Genomic DNA, 25,057 nt, shown 5'->3' with positions numbered 1-25,057 from the left:
GCTGGAGACAGCAGACCACCATGTCTGTGACTGCTTTTCAATAAAGCAGTTTTTTTTTTGTAATGCAGCCCGTTTTCCTTAAAGGAAAACGAGATGCATAACAAAAATGAAAAATGAAACGTTTTTGTTTCATTTTTTCAGAGCAGGCAGTGGTCCTCAGGACCACTGCCTGCTCTGAAAAAATGTTTACAGTGACATTCACAATGGGGAAGGGGTCCCATGGAGATCCCTTCCCTTTTGCGAAAGTGTTAGCACCCATTTGAAATGGGTGCAAACTGCGATTGGTTTGCGCCCGCGTTCGCGGTCACAAAACAATCCTACATTGCACTGCGAGTCGCAATTAGGAAGGGAATACCCCTTACTAATTGCGAGTCGCAAACCTGTTTTGCGATTCGGTAACCAGGTTACCGAATCGCAAAACTGGGTTTGTGCATCGCAGTGTGCTTTTTGCATGTCGCAAACAGCGAAAGTCGCTGTTTGCGACATGCAAAAAGCTACCTACATGTGGGTCATGGTCCCTAATTAGGTCTGGTGTTAACAAAGACATTTTGTTTTTATTAAACTTCTATTTCTCTCTCTTTTGGCCGGCTTTACTGTGAGTGATCGCATTCTGCTCTTCCACAAGGAGCATATTGTCACACAAAGTAGTTTTGTTCAGTGTCAGGTACTACAGTGGCAATCAGTGACGTAACTAAACTGGAGGGTGCCCCTTTGTAAAGAACATGGAGGAGCCCCCTCTCCAGACTCACTCAGGGCAGGTGCTGTGCTGAAGGGGCCCCCTGGAGGGCGGCTGCGGGGCCTTTGTTATGCCGCTGGTGTGCTTTTAGAGAGTTCAAAAACTTTTTTTGGGGGGGGGGGGGGGGTTGCCAGTGTTTGTTACAATGTTGAGGGCCTGGTAGCTCCCACAACAATAAAGTGTTACAAAAGCCATGTCAAAACAAGACACGCATTGATGAAACTAAAAAACGTATAAAAATATGTCAGATCAGTTGGCTTTGTCAGTGTTTGTTTATTTTCATGCTTCCCATAATCGTGTTGAAAATGGTTACACTGATTTTCCATTAGAAATATTTTTGGGAAATACTAGCATGCATCAACACATTTTACTAAATGACACTTCATTTGCATATAATCAGAGAGCATTCTGGGAGCATTATACTTAGCCTCATAGCCTAAACTTTTCAAACATGTACATACACGTTTTTTTTTTTGGGTACTGGAACCAACGTCAGTAGTGAAGTGTGACCTTAAAACATTTATTTACAGCACTCACCCTAATAATGAAGGCTTTCAAATAATGAACCATAAATACAAGTTCGAACAGCATTATCTTTTGGAAACACATTACCTCAACTGCAGAGAGTTCCACTCTCTGTAATCGGGCAGCCAAAGGGTTTGTGCTGCAGGGGGTTGGGCCTACTTGTCCCAAGGACAAAGTAAACATAAAAACTTGTTGCCCTTGACCCCAAACAAGATGTCCCGGGCGTTGGGCGATAGGAATTCCACATCCCTGGGTCTATAAATTGGCAGATAGATCACTTTCAGCCATCACGTCTTCATGGACACAGGTTTCGTTTTAGGTCTCTTAGCATTAGATACATAGGGGAATATTTTTTCTTGGCTTGGGTAATTTTTTTTCCACTAATTCATCGCAAACCTAACTCCATATCTATATTTTGGCGATAGACAAATCTAGCGCCAAAGTTATGGAGTCAACCATTTCTGGACGTGGAAACTTACCTTGCTTCAAGGAGATGTAAGGTAGGCAAACCTGTGCAAAAAAACAACGCTATGGCCCTTGCACCATATTTATCTCCCCACACTAAAATCATGCACAGGGGGATGGGGGCCTTAAATAACGGCGCTAAGCTTGCTTAATGCCATTATTTAATGCCTGGGTATGGGCAGGCGTTAGGGGACCTGTGGCTATTTCCATGGTCAGAGACCATGGAAAGAGCCCACAGGTGCCTTTCCCTGGCCCCAGGGACACACCCACCCATACTAAAAAGACACCTAAAGATTGGGGGACCCCATCCCAGGTAAGTAGAGGTAAGTAGAGGTGAGTATATATTTTTTTAAGTGCCATGGGGGCCTAACTTGGCCCCCCTACATGGCACTGTGCCCAATGGCCATGCCCAGGGGACATAAGTCCCCTAGGCATGGCCGTTGGGGCGGTGGGCATGAGTCCTGTCTTAGCTAAGACAGGAGTCATGTCCATTGGGTATTAATGTCAGAAAATGATGCTAGTCTGATTAGAGGCATTATTTATGCCTCTGGCCATACTAGCGTCATCCTTTGAAGCTTAACCCTCTGGTCCCCCTACGCTTCCCCCACCCAGCTCTAGCGTAATTTTTTATAACGCTAGCCGGGCCTTACCACCGGCTACCATCATCCCATAAATATGATGCCCGGCCGGCGTCTTGGGATAGTGCTAGCCGGCGGTATAGTTTTTTACGCTAAACTGCACTAGCACAGTTTAGCATCAAAAAGGCCGGCCTGTTTTTCTGGGCCGGCCTCCAGAAAAACAGAGATAAACATGCAGGACTTTATTCACAGTGTCATGAAAATATAAAAGTGAGGTTAAATCTGTGATAAAAGTGGAACAAATATGAGCTATTGTCGATAATGACCTCCACTCTGCATGTAATGATATGACAAACCAAGAAATGCATGTCCAGAATTGTGCTCCGTGAGAAAAGTTAGATCACGTTACTGGAATATAGCACTTTTTGTTTTTTACCAAAACCATTTTATAATTCGTACATTCAACACCCTTTCATATTGTAATAGAGCAAGGAACAAATGTATGCTGTGAGTGTCCTAAAAACGGATGTGCTTAAGACAACATTGCTCTGAAACCAAAACAAAACTCTTATAATACACTTGATATTGACAATTTCAGGGGTATCTTACTGGTAAGAGATGAGTGGCTGCTCGTTTCAGGTATACCCGCTTCTAAAGTTGGAGCAGATGAAGATTCCCTAGGCATTTCCAAGATTGCAAGGCTCTTCTCGACTGGGTCTGTAAGTAAGAATATATATAGGTTGCAGCAAACCAACAAAGATATTTAGCTCTCTTTATGTTTACACCTCTAGTATTTTACATGCTGTTGTTCACCCCAGGACCTATTTCACTTTTCCTGTATGCACCACTAAAAGTAATCCTTTTTAATGTAGATAAACAGCATAACATAACAGGGGTACTGTTTAGCCACGTATTTCACAAGTAGTTAAATTTTAATCTTTCAGGATGTTATTCCTTCTCAACCTCCACACAGCAACCAGAAGGTTCCACAAGAAGAGACAGGCTGATCTGCAGGGAACAACGAGATTACCCCCAGACTGATGCTTCTAAAATATCAGTATAGTTTCAGAAGAGTTACATGACTGACTGCGCCTGAGATACTGAGACTTGTGCTAAAAACGCATTCAGTAAAATGGATTGTAATTTGCACGCTGACTTTTACTAAATGCACTAGTAGTTTGCAAACTGAGCTATGCCTTACCAGGTCGGTTCACAAAATACAGAATTGTAGTTGGTCATGATTAATCTCATAACTATTAATGAGGTAGTTCTCAAATAGAGACTGATAGACCTGTCAGACTTAGGGGAGTCTTCCCCCAAATGATTACCTACTTGCCTCATATTTTGCAGCTTTGTTTTTGTTGGCCTTAGGACTCTGAGCACTTTACCACTGCTGACCATTGCTAAAGTGCATTTGGTCACATCCCTAAACATGGTTTGTCTGGTGCATCTACAATTGGCATACTTAATTTACTTATAAGTCAAGAGTAAAGGCCACTACCAGTACCCAGGGCCTGTAAATTTAGTGCTACTAGTGAGACTACAGCATTGCTTGTGCTACACACTCAAGTCGCTCTAAACACTTCTCAGGCCCGCCAATGCAGAGCCTATATGTACAGTTTACACTGCTATGTCGATATGGGATTTAAACTTCTTGCCAAGCCATGAACTCCCCTATTATTACATAGACTTAATCCTTAAGGTAGGACCTAAGTAGCCCAGGGGACAGGGTGCTACATAATTAAAAGGCAGGTCATATTCCTCAAAGTTTTACATGTCCTGGTAGTGAAAAACTCCCAAACTTGTTTTTCAGTACTGTGAGGCCCACCCCTTTCTTAGGTTAACATTGCGGTTTCCTTGTTACATTTAGTAAGCTGTAATTCCTGAATGAGGATTGGATATGACATGTTTAGTACATATGGAACTGTAATAAGAAATACTCTTTCATGGTAAGGTCAGGTTTATTATTATAATTTTGAAAATTCCACTTTTAGTAATTTGCCCTGGGTGCCTGCATCCTGTCTCCAATACACCCCAGGCTGAGTGACAGCCGAACATTGTGAATTCCCTCTAGACAGTCACACACAAAAGGTCATGGTCCATGAACATCCTGATGGGCCATCCTGGGAAGGATGGGAGGGAGGAGCTTACACCTGAATGGGGAGTGTCCTGTCCCACACAAAGGGCTGCACACCCCCTTGTAGGGAATCTAAAGCCAGGGCAGGATGACAGGACCTCTGTGCACTTCAAAGGCCACTCCTTGAAGTCACCCCCACTTCAAAGGCACAATTGGGTATAAGTACAGGACCTCTGACCCTACCAACTCAGTAAACTACTGGCCCTGTGAAGAACTCTGCTAGAAGGAAGGACTGCTGTGCTTCTCCAAGGAAGGCCACTCTGGGCTGCTACTGTGGAAGAACTGCTTTTCTGTTGTGCTACACTGCTACCTGCTGCCCTCTGTCCTGCAGAGGAAGAACTGGACCCATCTCACTTGGACCCAGAGTGACTCCAAGGCCATGTTGGCTTGACTTCTGTTCTAAGTCTCATGGACATCCAAGACTTCCCGTCATTCTGCCACAGCACCTTGTCATTGCTTGCTTGCCCTGCCAAGAAGTGCCAACATGGCCCTGAGCCCTTGGAAGTGGGTATTAAGTGCTGCAACTGTCAGGACCTGTGAATCAACAAAATTGCATGAATCGGAACTGTCACATCGTCATCGACATCAACGCATTGCTGCTGCTGCAAGGACCAGGAGCACTGCATTGCTCACTAAGCGATGCATTAGCTTCTGTGACTTTCCGTGGCTCAAAGCCAATGCATAGCCTACATCGTCGGGATCGATGCCAATGCATCGCCTCCTTTGCTCTTGGTCCCTCGTTCTTGACATCACGCAACTCAGAACCAAGCTACTGTTTCAGCTGGCCAAGGCTGGTACCTGTATCCGCCCCGCACTCCACCAGAGTTGGTCTGACTTTTCAGATTTAGCACAGTCCATGGTGACCTGATATCCCTGGTTGGAGCTTTATGCTTCTAAGCAGAACACCTACGTTTATTCTTTAAAATTCATCCCTCAACTTCTACTTATTGGATTTTGTCGATTTGGTGATGTTTTGTTACTGTATGAAGTCTTGCACAAATACTTTACGCATTTTCTCTTAAGTTAACCCTGGCTGCCCTGTGCCAAGCTACCAGAGGGTGAGCACGAGTTAATTTGTGGTGTTTTTCTGACTTACCCTGACTAGGATTGTTGTTCCTGCTTTCACAGAGTGCATACCTCTGCCAACCAGAAAACCAATTTCTAACAGCGACCCACTATGATTGGCTACAATCACAAGCAAGCAATGTGGTCAGCTGGGGTCAGCAGACCATCATGTCTGTGACTGTTTTCTAAAAAGTTAACTTTTTTTTTTTTTTTAAACAAAGCCCGTTTTCTTGAATGGGAAATGGTATGTGTTTTAAAAAAAATTAAATGTTTTACAATCATGTTTTACTCATAAGCAGTGGTCTCATGTGCCACTGCCTACTTCTAAAAAGAAAGGTGTTTTAAATACTCATAAAGGGTAAGGAGTATTTGCAAATGGGTTACCAACTTTTGAGGTGGTGGTAAAATATGAATGTGTTGCGTCCAGATTCTGGTCGCAAAACAATATACACTACAACAAACCCACACACACTTAACCCAATCCCTCAAAATACTAATTCGCAATGGTTTCCCAATCCCACTAAACGATTCCTAAAAACATTTTCGCAATCGTTCAATAGACTTTGTACTTGTAAGAAAGGCTTTTAGAGTTCACAAACCCTCTGGTGTACTGAATAAGAGGGCTTGCCAATGCTAAAATCTTTAGTACACAAAGGCCCTCATTATTGTTTTAGGTGAAGTACTGATCTGTTGCAGAAACATTTCAGAGCAACCTACATTCATTTATAAAAGGTGTTCCTGGTCACAAAAATAATATTCTGCCAAAAGTCTGACAGACTTGCAGCCTGAAGTTTATTCAATTACAATAAACAATTTTGCTTGTGGCATTTATTCATTCCATATATTTTTGAAGATATAGAAAGAAGAGATTCAAGTGCGCTGTGATACATTTCTGGCTTTCTAAGAGATGTTTGCAAACATTTTACTTCAGGTAGGAAGTTAAGCTTTCCCATCATGATAATGTGGCATATGTACTGTCCTAACCGCTTTAATGCAGGCGTCGGCCACTGGCAGACGCCCGCAGTACCTCCCTGTTGCGGGGCACGACCAGTCGGCGACACCAGGGAGGTGTTAAAAATCCTCTGATGCGTTGCATTAGAAGATTTTCTTTTTTTTTTTTTTTTAAACCCGGGTGACACAGAAGATTTTCCGTGTCTCCCCCCACCCCTTTGTGACGTCAACGCCGCAAGGTGTGCTGACGTCACTATCTGTTTTCCCCACCGGAGCAGGAAGCGGCCTTCCGACCGCTTTCTGCTCTGGTGGGGAAAACAGGCCCAACCGGCCATCCCGACATTCACTGCGATCGAGGGCCAGGAAACCCCCATTAGACACCAGGGATTTCACTTGGGGGGTTGGCCCCCTCGGAAAACGGGCTGCCCGGGGGCAAACTGTTTTCGAAAAGGTAGGTTCACCCAATCACGCCCCCAGGGGTGTTAAAAAAAAAAACAATGAGAAAAAACTATGAAATTGACAGGGGCTTGCCCTTGAGCCACTATGGCCCCCGAGGAAACCATACAGCTGTTAAAAAAATATATAGATCTATATACACATATATAGATCTATATATATATATATATATATATATATATATATATATATATATATATAAAAACAAGGAAATTATTGCCACGCACTCTGCTCAGTCACAAAATAAGTTTAAGTGGTTTCTTCGGTGCAGAAAAAAGAGAACAACGCGTTTCGACTATGCAGTCTTCTTCTTAGTTCTGCAGTCCTTTCTCTAACAGATCAATTTATACTATCTATTTTACATACCAATCCAATGCATTCTGGTCATGATAGTTCAATCAATCAATGGTTTATTCGGTCCAAATTTGGGCCATTTAAAAGATTTAAAAATATATACATACGTACAGTAAGATAAAAACCATAAACCAGTACACAATAAAAGGAACAATAGTAAAAAAAAGTAGGGGTCCAGTAGCTGCCTGAGAAAGATTACATAAATAGGAGGGGTGAAAGAGGTGCTCGGAATAGTCTCTGGATCTTACCCTGTACATAACCCTGAACAGTAGAATAATGATAACGTAAAAGCTGTGGTGTGGCACATCTCTATATAAAATCAGGCATTGAAACTCCAGACAGTAAAACTGGTTAAAAAATTTAAGAAGTCAGTCAGTGGTGGCTGATGCTCTAGGTTAATTAGTTTTTTGAGTTAATTAATCCAATAAATTGCATCTTGACAATTATAAAATTAAGTATAATTTTAAATTTATAAAACACTTTAGTTAAAATAACTCAATATAGCACTTATTCAGAGATACGGTTTTTTTGTGCTCAATAAGTCGCGGTTTACAATTAGAGCCCAAGGCTGATATGACAGGATGCTGATTTACTGTTTTCAAGACAGCTCTTCAAACAGTGAGTTAAAATCTAGAATAGTCCTATTACGAATTTTCCATGCTGCTGCCAGATATTTAGAAACAGCGCTGATTATCAGTATGGAAGTGTCGTATTTACATATTCTGAATAGACTGTTGCGGGATAGTGGTTGGAGTGTTCTGCACAAGGGAATAATCCACTTCCCTCGGGGACCTTTGTACAGAGGGCAGAAAAATAGGATGTGTTCAGCTGTTTCCTTGCATAAATGACAATTTATGCATTTGTCCGATGGGGAACTGTTAGTCGACCAACCAGCCGTGTAGCTATTAACCGCCAATGTCCCGTACCTGAGCTGGAGTAGTAGCGAGCGAGCACGGGCTGGTATGGGTAGATCCAGGGAGCTTTCAGGGAAGGGAACGTGTTTGACCAGCAGGAATTCAGCTGTCAGCCGACCTGACACATGTGAACCGAGAGATTCCTCGTTGATTTTTGCCCAATAATGTTCTTTGATCAGGCGTTTAGCACTGCCAGGAATCATCTCGGGGTTCTCCCAGTATTGGGATAGTCTCAGTTTGGTCCATGCCACTTTCATCTCCCTGAGCCACCGTACCTTTTCCCATCCGTGATGAGGTGGTAATAGTTCTTTAACTGCTGCCCTGTAGGGTTCAAGTTCGTCTGTTTTCCATAGTCTGACCCAATACAGGAGTGGTCTTAGATAGGCTATATCTTTGATACTATTTAAGCCCAGGTCCAGTCTGAGGGGGAGCATTGGCGTGCCCCTCCCCAGTCTAGATATGTGTCTGAGGAAGTTGTTTTCTTTGGTTTGGAGAGTATCCATCTGTCTATGTAATCCCCAAAGTTCTGCTCCATATAGGGCCGCAGCACGGATTTGTGCTTTATATATTTCAGAGATAAGGATCAGAGGGGGGCTTGTGGCAGTGCTAGCTTTGCGTCCTATTACTCCACATCTTTGGCTAATTGTTAGTGCCCCTTTCCTTATGGCTGGCTCCCAGCTGCCCTTGTCGGATAGTCTAATGCCCAAGTAGTCATATTCCATTACTCTCTCCAGGGGAGTTAAATCCATCTTTATGTTTGCGCTGAGCTTCTTGTTCGGGGCGCTGTATATCATAAGTTTGGTTTTCTTATGGTTTATGTCTAATCCATAATTTCTGCAGTAAACACCAAACTGATTTACCAAGTTTTGAATTCCCATGGGTGATTTAGACAAAAGAATAGTGTCATCTGCGTAGAGTAGGCAGGGGACTTTGGTTCCAGCCTGCTTGGGAGAATCATTTGTGCAGTTTGCTAAGTACTTGATGCAGTTGTTTATGTATAATAGGAAGAGAGTTGGGGCCAGGACGCACCCCTGTCTAACTCCCCTCTCAATAGCCACTGGTTCTGTGAGATCACCCTTCTTGCCGTTCCTGATTTGGGCGTAGGTATTTTCATGTAGGCGGATAATAAGTTTCAGAAGGCCATGCGGGACACCCATATTGGCTAGCGTCAGCCATAACTGGTTTCTGGGGACCAGGTCGAACGCGGCTCTGAGATCAATAAAAACTACGTAAAGGTTACCCCTTCCTATTTCTACAGTTTTCCATTTTATTGTTAAAAATCTTAGTACCTGATCTATAGTACTGACTGCTGGTCTGAACCCTGCTTGTAGATCAGAGATGGCGTTTGTTTCTAAAATCCAGTCTTCTAGACAGGACAAAATTTGCTTTGCAAAGATTTTTTGGAAGTTGTCGAGTAAGGAGATTGGGCGATAGTTGGCAGGGTTAGAGGGGTCGCCTTTCTTAAAAATGGGGACTATCTCTGCTCCCAACCAGGAGCTCGGAACAGGTGCTCCAGCAGCTATCTCATTTGAGATGAGGTTTAGGTATGGGGCCCAAACATCTGGATTTGTCTTGTAAAGGTGTCCTGGTATTTTATCAAGGCCGGGGGCCTTTCCCCATTTCATTGAGGCAATCGCAGCCTTGGTATCTGCCAAAGTGAATTCAATTTTGGGGGTCTCGGGGGTCATGATATGGATCAGATCCCGGGAAGCAGCATCAGTGGTCCCCAGGTATAATTGGGAAAAATGGTCGGACCATTCTGCAGGGAGTATTGAGGCACCAGGCGAACGGTGTGGTTCATTGCTGGCATCAGCTACCAATTTCCAAAATTTCGTGGTGTCGTTTGTTTTAGCGGATTCCAGGAGGAGGACCCATCTTGATTCATCCCATTCCCTACGGGCTCTACCTTGTTCCTTTTTGTAGTCTTTTCTAGCTTCCCTTATATAATCCATCTGGCCACCTCTTAGGGCTCTCAGCAACTTATGCTGTGCTTCTCTGCATGCAGTGTTGAACCATCTTGCGTTAGAATTCTGTTTAGGCTCTGTTGCCGACTCTTTAGTAAGTAGAGTTTTTAAAGAGTTAAAAAACAGTGTATGGGCTGCTATAAGCCCACCACTATCTTTCGTGGGTTGAAGTATATATTCCATATGATCCGCCAGCTGCCAGTACACTTTTGCCAAAGTGGTTATGTCAGTGTTCAGGGATTTCCATCTAACATTTCGCCTGTTGTTGGTCAGTGCGAGCTGCTGACTATAGGACTTGAAGCAGGAGGCCTCAAGTAGGGGTAGTAGGTTCCTGAGTGATAAAGTCAATGGTTCATGGTCGCTTTCCTCATGTTCTGTGATGTTCATATCGACCATGTGACCCCAAAGGCGGATGTCGAGCAAGATGTAATCAATCTGGCTCTTCTGCAACCCACGTTTAAATGTGGGGTGAAGGTTAAGATCCGAACGGGAACGGCCATTGCAAGCCCGGAGACCGTGTGCCAATGTAATGTCCATGAGCTGGTATGATAGTCTGTTGATTTTAGGTCTTTTGCTTGACACCAGCTGGGGGATGCCCCAATGAGCATCTTCATCTTTATATAGTTCCTGGGCCAGTGAGTAGGGTTCAAAAGTGGTGTTAAAATCTCTGGCAATGAGAATAAAATGAGAGGGAGATTTATCGGTGAGAAAATTGTCTAAAATAGTCAGTGCGTTGGACTCATATTTATTGCCCAGGCTCCTATTATAGATGTTAATTATTAAAAGTGGTTTCTCTATAAGGGATGGTATTGATAGACCCATTAGATCAGGGCAGCCCAAGTCAATCGGTTCAATTTGGCATTTGAGAGAACAGCTGAGCCATATTAGCAGGCCACCTGAGGGTCTCCCTGAATTCACCTTATTTGCTGGAACCCAGTAGCTTTTGTAACCGAATCTATATTTAGGCTCCAGCGCCCATGTTTCTTGGAAGAGACATACTTTATGTTTGTCTATGAATTTTCCCCATTCAGGGTTGTTCATTTTACTCTCCAACCCGGCAATGTTCCAACTGAGGATGGTATCTAAGCCATCTGGTTTGTTATGGGGAGCTTCAGCCACGGGATTCTCTCTCGGGGCTAGTGTACCGTGTGGAAGCAATATGCCCTTCTTGGTCGTGTCTAGGGTGCTTCCAGCCCCATCTAGGACAGGGGGTGGTCTAAGCCAATCAGATACCTGGAGTAGAGGTGGGTTTGAGGATTTGCTGTGATCTAGTGGGTCTGTAGCTAAATTAATCTCAATCACCCAGCGCTCCTTATCTGTTCCCCCGATATGGATTTCAGAGCTTTTAAGATAGTCTGACTGGGCGAGAGCGGGGGTTAGAGTAGACTCACTAGTGTTGCTAATGGGAGTATATTCGGCCCCACAATTGATTTGCCCTGTTTTATGAGTTTCATTTTTCCCAGCTATTGGGTAGTTTTTGTTCCAGTTGCTTGAACCTCGGGAATTAAGAAAAGTCATGTGTGATAGTCAATCGTTTTCGGAGAGTGTGGGCGAGGCAGGATTGCAACTTGGCTGGAAATCAGTTGGCATCTGAGCCCTAGGAAAATCTCTGGATGTCATTGTCACCCCCTTGAAGCCTGGTGCAGCTTTATGGGGGTAAAAGGCCTATGATAGTTCAATTACATAATACAACATTTCACTGATTTTATACTAAATTTCATCAAATCAAAATTTGTAATCCCATGAAATGAAATTATTTATGGTACAAAAAATATATTTTTGAACTAAAAAAGATTTGATTATCATGAGTTAGAGAAAGAATCAAATGTATAAATAATAATTCTACAATAATCAGCCATTTCATTTGATTCATGATTAAATAAACCCCAACCTTATGTCTCCATAATTATTTGCTTACAATTCTATTCTCGTGTGTTAATTATGTACAAAAAAAAGGTAAATTAATTAGTGTTATTCTGCAATTTGATATTCAATCGTGGTTCTGATGATTTTTATGAAGTAAATTCTGATTCTTTTAATTCAGAGATGGACTATAAAAAAGAAAAAGAAAAAAAAGAAAAAATATATATATATATATATATATATATATATATATATATATATATATATATATATATATATGCAAAAAAGAATAAAGAGCTCTGGGTAGTTCCCAAGTTTAGGTGGAGAGCAGCTCTAGTAAGGAGCACTCTGCAACACCAGCGACACTCTAGATTTGCTCACCTCAAATGCCTGTTTATCTAGCAAAGTTTTTCAGCATTGGTTCAGCACAGTGCTATCCACGCCGAGTTAGATAGTGACAAAGGGGGTCATTCTGACCCTGGCGGTAAATACCGCCAGGGCGGAGGTTGGCGGTAGCACCGCCAACAGGCTGGCGGTGCTCCGCCGGGCATTCTGACCGCGGCGGTACAGCCGCGGCCAGAAGCGGAAAGCCGGCGGTGTACCGCCGACTTTCCGCTGCCCATGGGAATCCGCCATGCGGCGCAGCTTGCTGCGCCGCCATGGGGATTCTGACACCCCATACCGCCATCCTGTTCCTGGCGGTTCGCCCGCCAGGAACAGGATGGCGGTATGGGGTGCCATGGGGCCCCTGGGGGCCCCTGCAATGCCCATGCCAATGGCATGGGCACTGCAGGGGCCCTTGTAAGAGGGCCCCACAAAGAATTTCAGTGTCTGCTTTGCAGACACTGAAATTCGCGACGGGTGCAACTGCACCCGTCGCACCTTCCCACTCCGCCGGCTCCATTCTGAGCCGGAGTCCTCGTGGGAAGGGTGTTTCCCGCTGGGCTGGCGGGCGGACTTTCGGCGGTCGCCCGCCAGCCCAGTGGGAAACCCAGAATGACCGCCGCGGTCTTTTGACCGCGGTACGGTCTTCTGGCGGTTCCCGCTTGGCTGGCGGCTACCGCCGCCCGCCAAGCTTAGAATCAGGGCCATAGTCTTTTGCCATTTATACAGCAAAGTCTTTAAGCATAGGTTTGACACAATGACAACCTTGCTGAGCTGTAAAATGACAATTTGTTCCCCTAGGTGTCTAGTTTAAAAAAATGCACAGGTTTGGTAGATTTTCGTGGGTACTGGCTGAACTAGAGACCGAAATCCACAGCTAGGCACTTTGCAAAAAACAGGTTACTTTTTTGGGGGAAAATGTGATGTGTTCACATTGTGTTTTGGGGCATTTCCTGTCGTGGACACTAGGCCTACCCACACAAGTGAGGTACCATTTTTATCACGAGATTTGGGGGAATGCTGGGTGGAAGGAAGTTTGTGGCTCCTCTCAGATTCCAGAACTTTGCAGCACTGAAATCGGAGGAAAAAGTATCTTTTTTGCCAAATATGTAGGTTTGCACAGGATTCTTGGTAACAGAACCTTGTGAAAGCCCCACAAATCATCCCATTCTGAATTCCCCCAGATGTCTAGTTTTCAAAAATGTATAGGTTTGCTAGGTTTCCCTAGGTGCCGGTTGAGTTAGAGGCCAAAGACCACAGCTAGGCACTTTGAAAAAAACAGGTTAGTCTTCTTTAGGAAAATGTGATGTGTCCAAGTTGTATTTTGGAGCATTTCCTGTCACTGGCACTAGGCCTACCCACACAAGTAAGGTGCCATTTTCATCAGGAAACTTGGGGGAATGCTGGGTGGAAGGAAGTTTGTGGCTCCTCTCAGATTGCAGAACTTTGCAGCACCGAAATCTGAGGAAAAAGTATTTGTTTTGCTAACTTTTGAGGTTCGCAAAGGATTATGGGTAACAGAACCTGGTGAGAGCCCCACAAGTCACCGCATTCTGAATTCCCCTTGGTGTCTAGTTTTTAAAAATATATAGGTTTGCTAGGTTTCCCTACGTGCCAGCTGAGCTAGACGCCACAATCCACAGCTAGGCACTTTGCAAAAAACACGTCCGTTTTCATTGGAAAAATGTGATGTGTCCACGTTTTGTTTTGGGGCATTTCCTGTCGCGGGCACTAGGCTTACCCACACAGGTGCGGTAACATTTTTATCGGGAGACTTGGGGTAGTGCTGGGTAGAAGGAAGTTTGAGGCTCCTCTCAGATTCCAGAACTTTGCAGCACCGAAATGTGAGGGAAAAGTGTTTTATCTGCCATCTTTTGAGGTTTGTAAAGGATTCTGGGTAACAGAACCTAGTGAGAGCCCCACAAGTCACCCCATCCTGGATTCCCCTAGGTGTCTATTTTTAAAAAATGTACAGGTTTGGTAGGTTTACCTAGGTGCCGGCTGAGCTAGACGCCAAAGACCACAGCTAGGCACTTTCTAAAAAACACGTCAGATTTCAATGTAAAAATGTGATGTGTCCTGTGGCGGGCAGTAGGCCTACCCACACAAGTTAGGTACCATTTTTATCAGGAGACTTGGGGGAACACAGGCTAGCATAACAAGTGTTATTGTCCCTTGTCTTTCTCTACATGTTTTCCTTCCAAATGTAAGGCAATGTGTAAAAAAAGAAGTCCATTTGAGAAATGCCTTGTAATTCACATTCTAGTATGGGGACCCTGGAATTCAGAAATGTGCAAATAACCACTGCTTTTCAACACCTTATCTTGTGCCTATTTTGGAACTACAATGGCTTCCTTGATACCTATTTTTCAGTCTTTATATTTCACCAAATTAATTGCTGTATTCCCGGTATACAATGAAAACCCATTGAAGGTGCAGCTCATTTATTGGCTCTTGATACCTAGGGTTCTTGATAAACCTACAAGTCCTATATATTCCTGCAACCAGAAGAGTCCAGCAGATGTAACGGTATATTGGTAAAAGTTAAAGAAGAAAACGTGCCGGAAATGGCTCTTTTTTTTCTCCTCAATTTCAATATAGTTTTATTTTAGCTGTACTTTCTTTGAAGGATCTACACAAATGACCCCTTGCTGAATTCAGAATTTTGTCTACTTTTCAGAAATGTTTAGTTGTCCAGGATCTAGCATTGGTTTCACACCCATTTCTGCCACCAACTGGAAGGAGGCTGAAAGCACAGAAAATAGTAAAAATGGGGTATGTCCCAGTAAAATGCCACAACTGTGTTGAAAAATGTGCTTTTTTGATTCAAGTCTGCATGTTCCTGAAAGCTGGGAAGGTAGTTATTTTAGCACCATAAACACTTTGTTGATGCCATTTGCAGGGAAGAAACCACATGCTTTCTTCAGCGGACCTTTTTTCAATTTTTTCTGGAAAAAACGAAATGTTAGCTGTATTTTGGCTAATCTCTTGGCCTCCTCCAGGGGAACCCACTAACTCTGGGTGCCTTTAAAATCTCTAGGATGTTGGAAAAAAGGACACAAATTTTGTGTGGATAGCTTATGTGGACAAAACTTATGAAGGCCTAAGTGCGAACTACCCCAAATAGTCAAAAAAGGGCTCAGCACTTGGGGGGGGGGGAGGCCCAGCAGCTAAGGGGTTAATTGGTAGTGCTATTACAAAGAAATCCAGTGCCAATAGTAGTGGTGTAGCTTCTAAAGAAGTGCCATTTTGTGCCATTTTGCAGACTCATAGTTACACGTATCCTTCATAGAGTAATTACACCTGGCCCATAGTCTGCAGAGACCACAGACTTAGCATCATCCACAAAAACCTATTTGTGGTCTTAAGATGCACTTCTTTGTCCCAAACGCATGACCCTTAAAAACAGAGAAACGTTTAACTTATTTCTTAACAGCTTTTTCAATATATGAAACATATTAACTCTCCTAAAATTTCTGCAAAACAAAATCAAGTACAATTGTAAACATATTAAAGGCCAAATGTATATTTTTAAACTGCTACCATCATAATATTTCTTTTTTATTTTATGTTCATCTATCTCTGTTAATCCATTAAAAAAGGTTATTGTTTAGGATAGTGATTAAAGGTGAATATTAAAACAGGTGTAGTTCATGTTGCAAATCTACTTGTGGTTCTTAAAATGCACCTTTTTTTAATGGACACAGAAAATGCAGGGATAACTTTATCATATATTCTTTCAGTTTAGGGGATATATTGAATCTTTTATAAGCCAATAAACAAACCTAAGTCAAATTGTGGTCATCATAAACACCTACTATATTTTTGAAAGGGCATCACATTGAGAAGGCTTTTGTTGTCAAAAGCTGAGTTGAACTGGATATGGAAGCACTGTATATTGTCCAAAAATGAGTCAGAAGTTATGCAAGCTTTTACATATAATGTAGAGGATTTAGAGGCTGTATGGTCCTCCACTCTATATTCTGTGAAATAAATGATTCTGTGGTTCTGACCATGTTGTAAGCACCAGACCACAGTTGGGTGAGTCAGGACGCATAAATGCATGCATGACTTTGCTTTATTTACACAGAATCACTTTTTTTTTTACATGTGTAGCTTTTTGTTTGCTGTGTCGCCATTGAGGAACATGTGTGCTGACTATGTTTTATCTCACAGAGAAAGAGCTCTGTCATAATGATTATGTGATATGATTCTCCACCCCAGACTACCACCTTTGCATGGTGTGAAAAAGCAATCCTTCTTTCGCTTCCATGGAGATTGTTGGACATTGACCCTCTCTGAGGGGTCACCCCAAACCTTTTGCCTTCCTCCTCGTCTTTTTGTGACCTCGTTTTTGTTGGCTTTAGGACTCTGGGCACTTTACCACTGCTAACCAGTTCTAAAGTCCATGTGGCTCTTTCTAAAACATGGTAACATTGACTCATCCCCAATTGGCATATTTATTTTACTGGTAGGTCCCTACTACATGTGCCCATGCCCTGTAAATTAAATGCTACTATTTGACGTGCAGCACTGATTTTGCCACCCACATAGATAACCCCTTAACCATGTTTCAGGTCTGCAATTGCTAGGCCCGTGTGTGCAGTTTCACTGCCACTTCCACTGGACATTTAAAAGTACTTGCCAAGCCTTAAATTCCCCTTTTCCCTGTTTTGCCTGATCTAAGAGGAATAGCCTTGTCATGTTTGGTATGGTTGGAATGGTAGCGAGAAATCCTACTTTCTGGTGAAGTCGGATTTTACATTACTATTTCAGAAATGCCACTTTTAGTAAGTAGGCATTTCTCTGCACTAACTGTTCTCTGTACCTTGCAACCTGTCTCCGATCCACATCTGGTCTGTTCTGGTTGACAGCTCCCTTTGTGCATTCCAACCAGACAGCCATAAAGACAGGACAGTCATCTGCATCTGCATTCATCTGCATACTGATGGATCTTCCTGGGCAGGAAGAGCTCTCACTTACACTTCAAAGGCCAGTGGCCTGCCCTAAACAAAGGACTGATAACCCCCACAAGGCTACTGGCAGAGAGGGCTGGGTTTAAAGGGTTTGTAGGGCTGTGCGCTTCAAAGGCACTTTTGGCTGGATATATACTGGGTCTCTGACCTCACCAAATCAGACACTTCTGGATCTACAACTGGACTCTGTCAGAGGGACTGCCTGGCTGCCCAAAGGACTCATCTGGACTGCTTTGCTTGAAGGACTGCAGCCCTGCTTGTTGCCCTGCTGCCTGCTGGTCCCTGACTAGGCTGGAAGGACTCTGCCTTTCCCACAAGTGCTCTCCAAGGGCTTGGATTGAGGGCCACAATGACTTCAACAGAAGAAAATCCCAGTGCATCCGAAAATTGACACAGCATCTGCAGAAATGGACTCAGTGCCTGCCTTGCAGCTAAAAAATTGCTGCATCGCCTACCGGATCGAATGAGCACCTGCGCCTTCTTACCAGCGCATCAAGGATTTTCAATGCATTGTCCTGGGCATCAAAATATTCCTGCATCACAGTGAGGAACCAAGGATGCGCTATTGGAAATCGATGGACCACCTTGCAGCGTGGAAAGAAACAATGCATTTTCTGTGTCACGCAGGAAAACCTGACAGCATCTTAATTTTCAACACATCCCCTTCTCCGCGCCACCGTGCATTGTTAGTTTTGAAGCATTCCAGGTAGTGTGTGTTAAAAGGATACAGCCACTGATTCTTAAGGATTGAAACTCCTTCAAACCTTTAAAAAGTGATAACATGATTTCTGCATATTGGACTTTTGTCGTTTTGGTCTTATTTGCTGAGATAAATATAATCTATTTTTCTAAACTGGTGTGGAATACTTTTTGTGGTGTTTTCACTGCGTTAATGCATGAGTTATTGTGCAAATACTATACACATTGCCTTCTAAGTTAAGCCTGCCTCTGCTCTGTGCCAAGCTACCAGAGGGTGAGCACAGGATAATTTAGGTTGTGTAATGACTTACCCTACTTGGACAAGGATGTATACCTCTGCCAACTAGAGACCCAATTTCTAACAGAAATGTGCTCAACAATTGTTTGGGGATCCTAAATCTTAATCAACCTGATGAAGCCCTGGACCTACCATAGGCATCAGTTAGGGGTAGAAACATGTTGGTAATAAATTGTAAGTATTGGCCATTGTACCCATAATCCCCTTTTTGTTTTTAAAATGTGATGCATACATGGGGTACCCCTCAATAAAGAGAATTTCCTCAGATTTATCCTGAGGTATTTTTAATATTTTGATCCCCGCTCTATCCAGCTATCATACTTGTTTGAAGTACTCCTTTACAAAATGGAGGTTGAGCCACCCTGGTACTATCAGCTGACCAGGCTGGGGTAGGAAGCTGATGGTGATGCATGCCATATTACATGGGTGAGGCTTCTTTATCCAGTACTTGATCTGGTTTCATAGCCTACAGTAGCCAACACGGAACAAAAATAATTGTTCCAAATTTTCAGTGTGCCCCATACACCTTTGTGTTTGTATGCTATTTTACCTCAACCATGACCAGAGAATGTGATGACAAACGTTCACTATTTTTCTTTTATTAATATCTAACTTGAAGTCCATTGGGCCCTGTCCAAGGGTTGTATGTCAGATTATCAAGTTTTAAATATTGTGTCCCAAACTATCATAGCACAAATATACACCACCAAAATACTGGCACCTTAAGTATAATTAGGTAAGTATAGATGTATTATACTTACCTTCACATATTTATACTTTGAATATATTGTCAAGGTACAGAAAGATGGAGTTAAATATAGTAAATCTGTATCTAGCTAATTTGTTCTTAACCTTGCTCAAATTTTTATCAATATTTTTGCTACTTTGTTTTGGTAGCACAATATTTAAAACTTGATATGCCAGTCCCACAGCCCATGACAGCATGCTTTCCATTTATCTACAAACACAGAATAGCTCTTAAATTATCTCAATGTTTGCATCCATTAAACACATTTCCATACAGTAAACACAAAATGAAATTGGCCCTTCTTTAACACTTACCTACTTCTTTTTGTTCTCCTAGTTTGTCTAAGATATTGAACGTTATGTCCAAGTACTCTCTTTGGATGGCACTTACAGCAATCTTCCTCTGCTTACGCTGTCTGGGAACAATCTGAATCTTAAATTCTGATTCCTCTGTTTCTTCTTTCTGCTCAGCAGTTTGCTCTGCATCCGACTCTGTGCCGGCATCAGGCTTTTCACTGTCTGTTTGGTTTTCAGGCTCTTCAGGCACTTCGGGTGGAGCAGCTTTTGCATCAGCATCTGAACCTTCTTCATCTGGAGTCTTGCTTTCCTCTAATTCACAATCATCATCATCAATGGATGTGTCATGAAGAGCAGTTGACTTTCGTAACTGATCTCTTTTTTGCTTCAGTGTTAATGGACTTCCAATGGGAAGGTCTTGAATATCTTCTGGTTTGGCCAATTCTTCAAAGTCTGGTTGTTTTTCCGAAGCATGTAAAGGAATTACTTCTTTTCCTGTTGCAAGATTATGGCTTATATCCTTGGACGTGAATTCTTTGGAGCAATCTTCGATGCTTACATGTACAAGGGGTGTCAAGCTCAAGCTGAGAGCGGAGGCACTTATGGGACTTGCAGGAGATGATAAGATCATTTTGACAGATATTCCATCATTCAATTGGCTTATGACATCAAAGTCCTCATCATCACTTTCAACTATTCTGAGCGGAGGAAGTGGTTCAAAAACCAAGGAGTCACTGTCTGATGTTGAAACAACTGACTGCTTTTCGGGTCCTGATGTTGAATCAGAGGATAAGTCGATCAGGTCCATATCTTCCTGATGAGTTGAAGTTTTCACTGGAGAGTCAATTTTGACTTCAAATGTCTCCATGCAGCTTAACCTAACTTCTGGTATTATTGGCCTCCTTGTCTCCTGAAAACTCTCCCCGGGCGGAGGGTTTGCCTGTATTTCTGTGTGTTCAATCTTGTTGGTAGAGTTCTGTCTCGATTGGTCATAATCATTTAGTCTATGGGTGGAATAAGAAGCTGGATTAGGATGAACAAGGTCACAGCGATCAATACACGATTTTCTACGATGTTCATCTAAGCTGAATAAAAGAGAGTCAGAATTCCCAATGTCAAGTGATTTTTGTTTGAGTGACCGCAGCCTCTTCTTCTGAATACTTTCTTCCCGAACACACCGTAGAATACTGTCTTGCAGAGTTCCACTTTCTCTGTTTTCAGCCAATTCAATTTCACCTACTTCAAAAAGAAAGACTTATATCAGCACTTTTTTACGAAGGCATACATAACCAACTAATTTTTATTTTTATTCCCATACTGTCTGATGCGAACTTACTCATGGACGACAGTGCTTCTGAGCAGCAGCGGCTGCAGCAAATATCAAGGGGAGGGGCAGGGGGTTTGGACAACGGTGGGGGCGGAGTAATAAAATTACATTTTTGAAAAAGACTTACCGTTTCGGCTGCCGCCACCATCTCTTGCCACCTCGCTCGTTGCTCCTTTCCTGTTCTGTTGCCCCAGCATTCACTGGGACACCAGAAGAGGCTCCCCAGCAAGCCTGGTGCTGCTTTTATGCTAAAGCTAGCAGAAAGCAGCACCAGGATAGGTCTGAGCGACTTGGACTGACGCTCAGACACAACCCTGGGACCTGTGCAGTTTCTCCAGCCTGGCTGTTAAACACAGCAGGACTGGAGAAACCTAAGGGAGCATGTGTGTTTGGCCAGCCTAAGTCAGCCAGCCAAACACACATGCGCACTTAATGCCCTCTATCCTCATCACTCCTCCCACCTCCAGAGGCCCAGCCCTGCCCCTTCTTTCACATGCTGGCTGAGCCAGCAACAGAAAAATGAAACAATAAAGAAATATTGTTTTATTTTTCTGCAGCTGGCTCTTAGCCAGGAGAGCAACACCCCTCCACCATTGCGGAGGAGCGGCCCCTGTCTGAGACTGGACAGCACTGAGATTCACAGATGCAAAAAAGAAAATGTTTAGAAGTGAATCTTCTTGAATAAAAGAATGAGAGTAATAGCAGATGAGTCACAATTCAGCAGTAAAAACAAAAACAGCAGTAAGAAATGGTTTCTTACCTGTAACTCCAGTTCTCTCGTAGGGGTATTTCCATGATAGTCATAAGCACTGAATAGTTCCGCGCGCCTGCGGGGACCCCGGAGCACTGTTGTGTAGTATATTCTTAAGTGCAATCATCAGCTCCTTGACAAAAAGGTCTGTGAAAAACACTTAAGAATAACAATGTGCAGCCTATGTGAACAGCTACACAGGCCAAATTGTTAGAAGAAAAAAAAAAACAGTTGTAGTGTAAATTTCACGTTTAAACCTCTATTTATTCTATAAATACATAAATAAATACATTCTCATATTTTATTTACACCTCTCATGAGAATAAAACAATGTAGGGCAGTGTAGCCCATAGGCTGCCATTATACAGAATGAAAATAGAGCTGTGCCTTTAAGAAAGTAAAGTCTTCCTGTTTCCCATCATGCACAGCAAAAGGCAGTTGCCTCAGTTCTTTTTTGGAGGCTATTAACCTGACATGAAGAAAAAACAAAACATTTGTTGGAGTACCAACCTCCATAATATTCATGTTCTATGTCAACTCCACCGGGGAGGAGGGAGGGTTGCTTATGACTATCATGGAAATACCCCTACGAGAGAACTGGAGTTACAGGTAAGAAACCATTTCTTCTCTCGTAGGGGATTTCCATGTATAGTCATAAGCACTGAATAGAGTAGCAAGCCCATCCCCATAACCGCGGTGGAGTAGATATAAGAATACTGAGAAAAACATGAATCATGCAAACAAATTCTTGAGCAAAGCCTGCCCAACCTGAGCATCTGCCCTAGCGTCTGTATCAAGGCAGTAATGCTTAGTAAAGGTATGGACCGACCTCCAAGTGGCAGCCTTGCATATTTCTGCCAAAGGGACATTTCTCATCAAGGCTACAGTAGCTGCTTTCCCTCTGGTAGAGTGGGCTTTTGGCCTACCACCAAGGGATTTGTTTGCTAACTGATAACATAACATTATACATGAAACAATCCACCTGGATAAAGATTGTTTAGATGTACCCAAACCTGTTCTGATTGGGCCATAGTTAATAAAAAGCTGTTGTGATTTTCGTAAGCTTTTTGTCCTGTCCAAGTAAAATTTCAATACTCTCTTTACATCCAGAGAGTGCAGAGTTCTCTCAGCAGGAGCAGCTGGATTCTGAAAGAAAGTCGGTAATGAAATTGTTTGGTTCACATGGAAGTCGGAGACTACCTTAGGTAAAAATTTTGGATGAGTTCTCATTACCACTTTTGCAGAATGAAAAACCGTGTAGGGTTCCTGAGCGCAAAGGGCCTGGATTTCGCTGACCCTACGCGCTGAAGTGATTGCCACCAGAAAAGCAGCTTTCCATGTGAGATGTTGCAGCGATGCCTTATGTATTGGCTCGAATGGCGGCAGCATCAGACGTGATAAGACAACGTTCAGTTCCCATGGAGGAGAAGGCTTTCTAATGGGGGGAAAAACCTTCTTTAAACCTTCTAGGAAATCCTTAATAATCGGAATCCGAAAAAAGGAAGTTTGTGAAGGACTCTTTCTGTATGCTGTGACAGCCGCCAAGTGAACTTTTATTGACGACAGTTGTAAGCCCGATTTTGCCAAACTTAACAAGTATGGCAGGATAGATTGTTCTCCACAGGAAACCGGGTCAATGTTGTTGTGTAAACACCAAATGCAGAATCTCTTCCACTTGCTTGCATAGGCTGATCGTGTGGAAGGGCGCTTTGCTTCCTTCAGAATTTCCATACAATCCTGAGGTAGGTTCAAGTGTCCATATTGCACTAGCTCAGGAGCCATGCTGCCAAACTCAACGATGAGGGGTTGGGATGAGATATCTGCCCTCTGAACTTCGTGAGAAGGTCCGGACGATATGGTAGCCTGATGTGTGGTTTGAGTGACCGGTGAAGAAGGTCTGGGAACCACCACTGGCGTGGCCACTCCGGAGCAATTAGGATCATTTTGGTCTGAACATTGGACAGCTTCTGGAGGACCGCCGGAATCAGGGGAAGCGGTGGAAAGGCGTAAAGAAATGCTCCTGACCAGCTTATCCACAGGGCATTCCCCAGTGTCCCTGGATGGTAATATCTGGAGGCGAAGTTTTGGCATTTTTTGTTTTCTGGGGTTGCGAATAGGTCTGTAGAGGGGGTACCCCAGAGTGCGAAAATGGAATGAACGACGTCGTCGTGTAGTACCCATTCGTGGTTCTCGTCCATTACCCGACTGAGGGCATCCGCTTGAACATTCTGGATGCCGGGCAGGTGAGTTGCCACTAGTGACAGGTTCCTGGCTAGAAGCCAATGCCAGATTGTCTGAGCCTCTCTGGATAAAATTCTGGACCTGGTGCCTCCTTGTTTGTTCACGTAGTACATAGTGGCCACGTTGTCTGTCTGGAGAAGGAGAGTTTCCGTTCTCAGAGAGGGAAGGAAGGCTTTGAGCGCAAGGTGGACTGCGCGAAGTTCCAGCAGGTTGATGTGATAGAGACTCTCTCTCTGTGACCACTCGCCTTGGACTCGAAGATGTTCCATGTGCGCCCCCCATCCGATCAGTGACGCATCTGTTACGATGGTTTGAGATGGGGGCCGTTGTTGGAACGGAATCCCCACCAAGAGATTGCTGGGTAAACACCACCACTTGAGGGATTGTAGGGTGTGAGGAGAAAGAAGGACTTTGTTCTCCCAATCGTCCCTCAGTTGACACCACTGATCCTCCAGGTTTTCCTGCAATGGTCTCATATGGAGGCGAGCATTGGGAACCAGATGGATACAAGACGCCATCGAGCCCAGTAGAGAAGCTATTATTCTTGCAGTGGCTTGAGGTCTTTCCTGCAGTTGTTTGCACTTCTGGAGAATCGATAACCGTCGTTCCTCCGAAGGAAACACCTTTCCTAGCCTGGTATCTACAATGGCCCCTAAGTAATGCAACCTCTGAACAGGTGTTGCCGTAGATTTCAGGAGATTGACTTGAAGACCAAGTTTTTGCAGCAGTTGTAGAGTCCATTCGAAATGTTGCTGTGTCTCGAGACAACTGGAGGCCTTTATGAGCCAATCGTCTAGATAGGGGTAGACGAATATTCGCTGTTTCCTCAAGTGGGCGGCTACTACCGCCATGCATTTGGAAAAAGTTCTTGGCGCTGATTTTAGGCCGAAAGGTAGAACTGCAAATTGGTAATGGCGTTTTCCGACAGTGAACCTTAGGAATTTTCGATGTTTCTTGGTTACTGGGATGTGAAAGTAAGCGTCGCAAAGATCTATCGCACATAGCCAGTCGCCCTGACGTAGATGTGGATAAATTTGGTGTAAGGCTAACATCCTGAATTTTTCTTTGCGAATCCATTTGTTTGCTGTCCTCAGATCTAAGATGGGACGAAACTCTTGTTTGTCTTTTTTCGGTACAAGGAAATATCTCGAATAAATCCCCTTCCCTTGCTGGCTGATGGGAACGGGTTCTATGGCTCTTTTTTGCAATAGGATATTGACCTCTAACTGTAGAGCTTCGAGATGGCGGTTGGCTGTTTTGGGTGGAACAGATGGTGGAGGACTGGTGAATCTGAGAGCGTAACCATGTCTCACAATATTCAATACCCAG

At 43.5% G+C, this 25,057-nt stretch overlaps 1 protein-coding gene across 1 annotated transcript in view; it reads right to left on the bottom strand.

Moving 5' to 3' along the window:
• UNC79 (unc-79 homolog, NALCN channel complex subunit) overlaps positions 1-25,057 on the bottom strand; it is a 770,017-nt gene that overhangs the window by 359,827 nt on the left and 385,133 nt on the right. Inside the window, exons 32-33 of the mRNA XM_069208227.1 lie at positions 19,428-20,648; positions 2,914-3,021 (exon numbers count right to left, since the gene is read on the bottom strand). Of these exons, the coding sequence (XP_069064328.1) occupies positions 2,914-3,021; positions 19,428-20,648 (1,329 nt within the window). The remainder of the gene's footprint in view (positions 1-2,913; positions 3,022-19,427; positions 20,649-25,057) is intronic.

Source organism: Pleurodeles waltl, chromosome 9, assembly GCF_031143425.1.
Source record: "Pleurodeles waltl isolate 20211129_DDA chromosome 9, aPleWal1.hap1.20221129, whole genome shotgun sequence".
NCBI lineage: Eukaryota > Metazoa > Chordata > Amphibia > Caudata > Salamandridae > Pleurodeles > Pleurodeles waltl.
The sequence above is the reverse complement of the archived record's forward strand: the minus strand, read 5'-3'. Positions and strand labels throughout refer to the sequence as shown.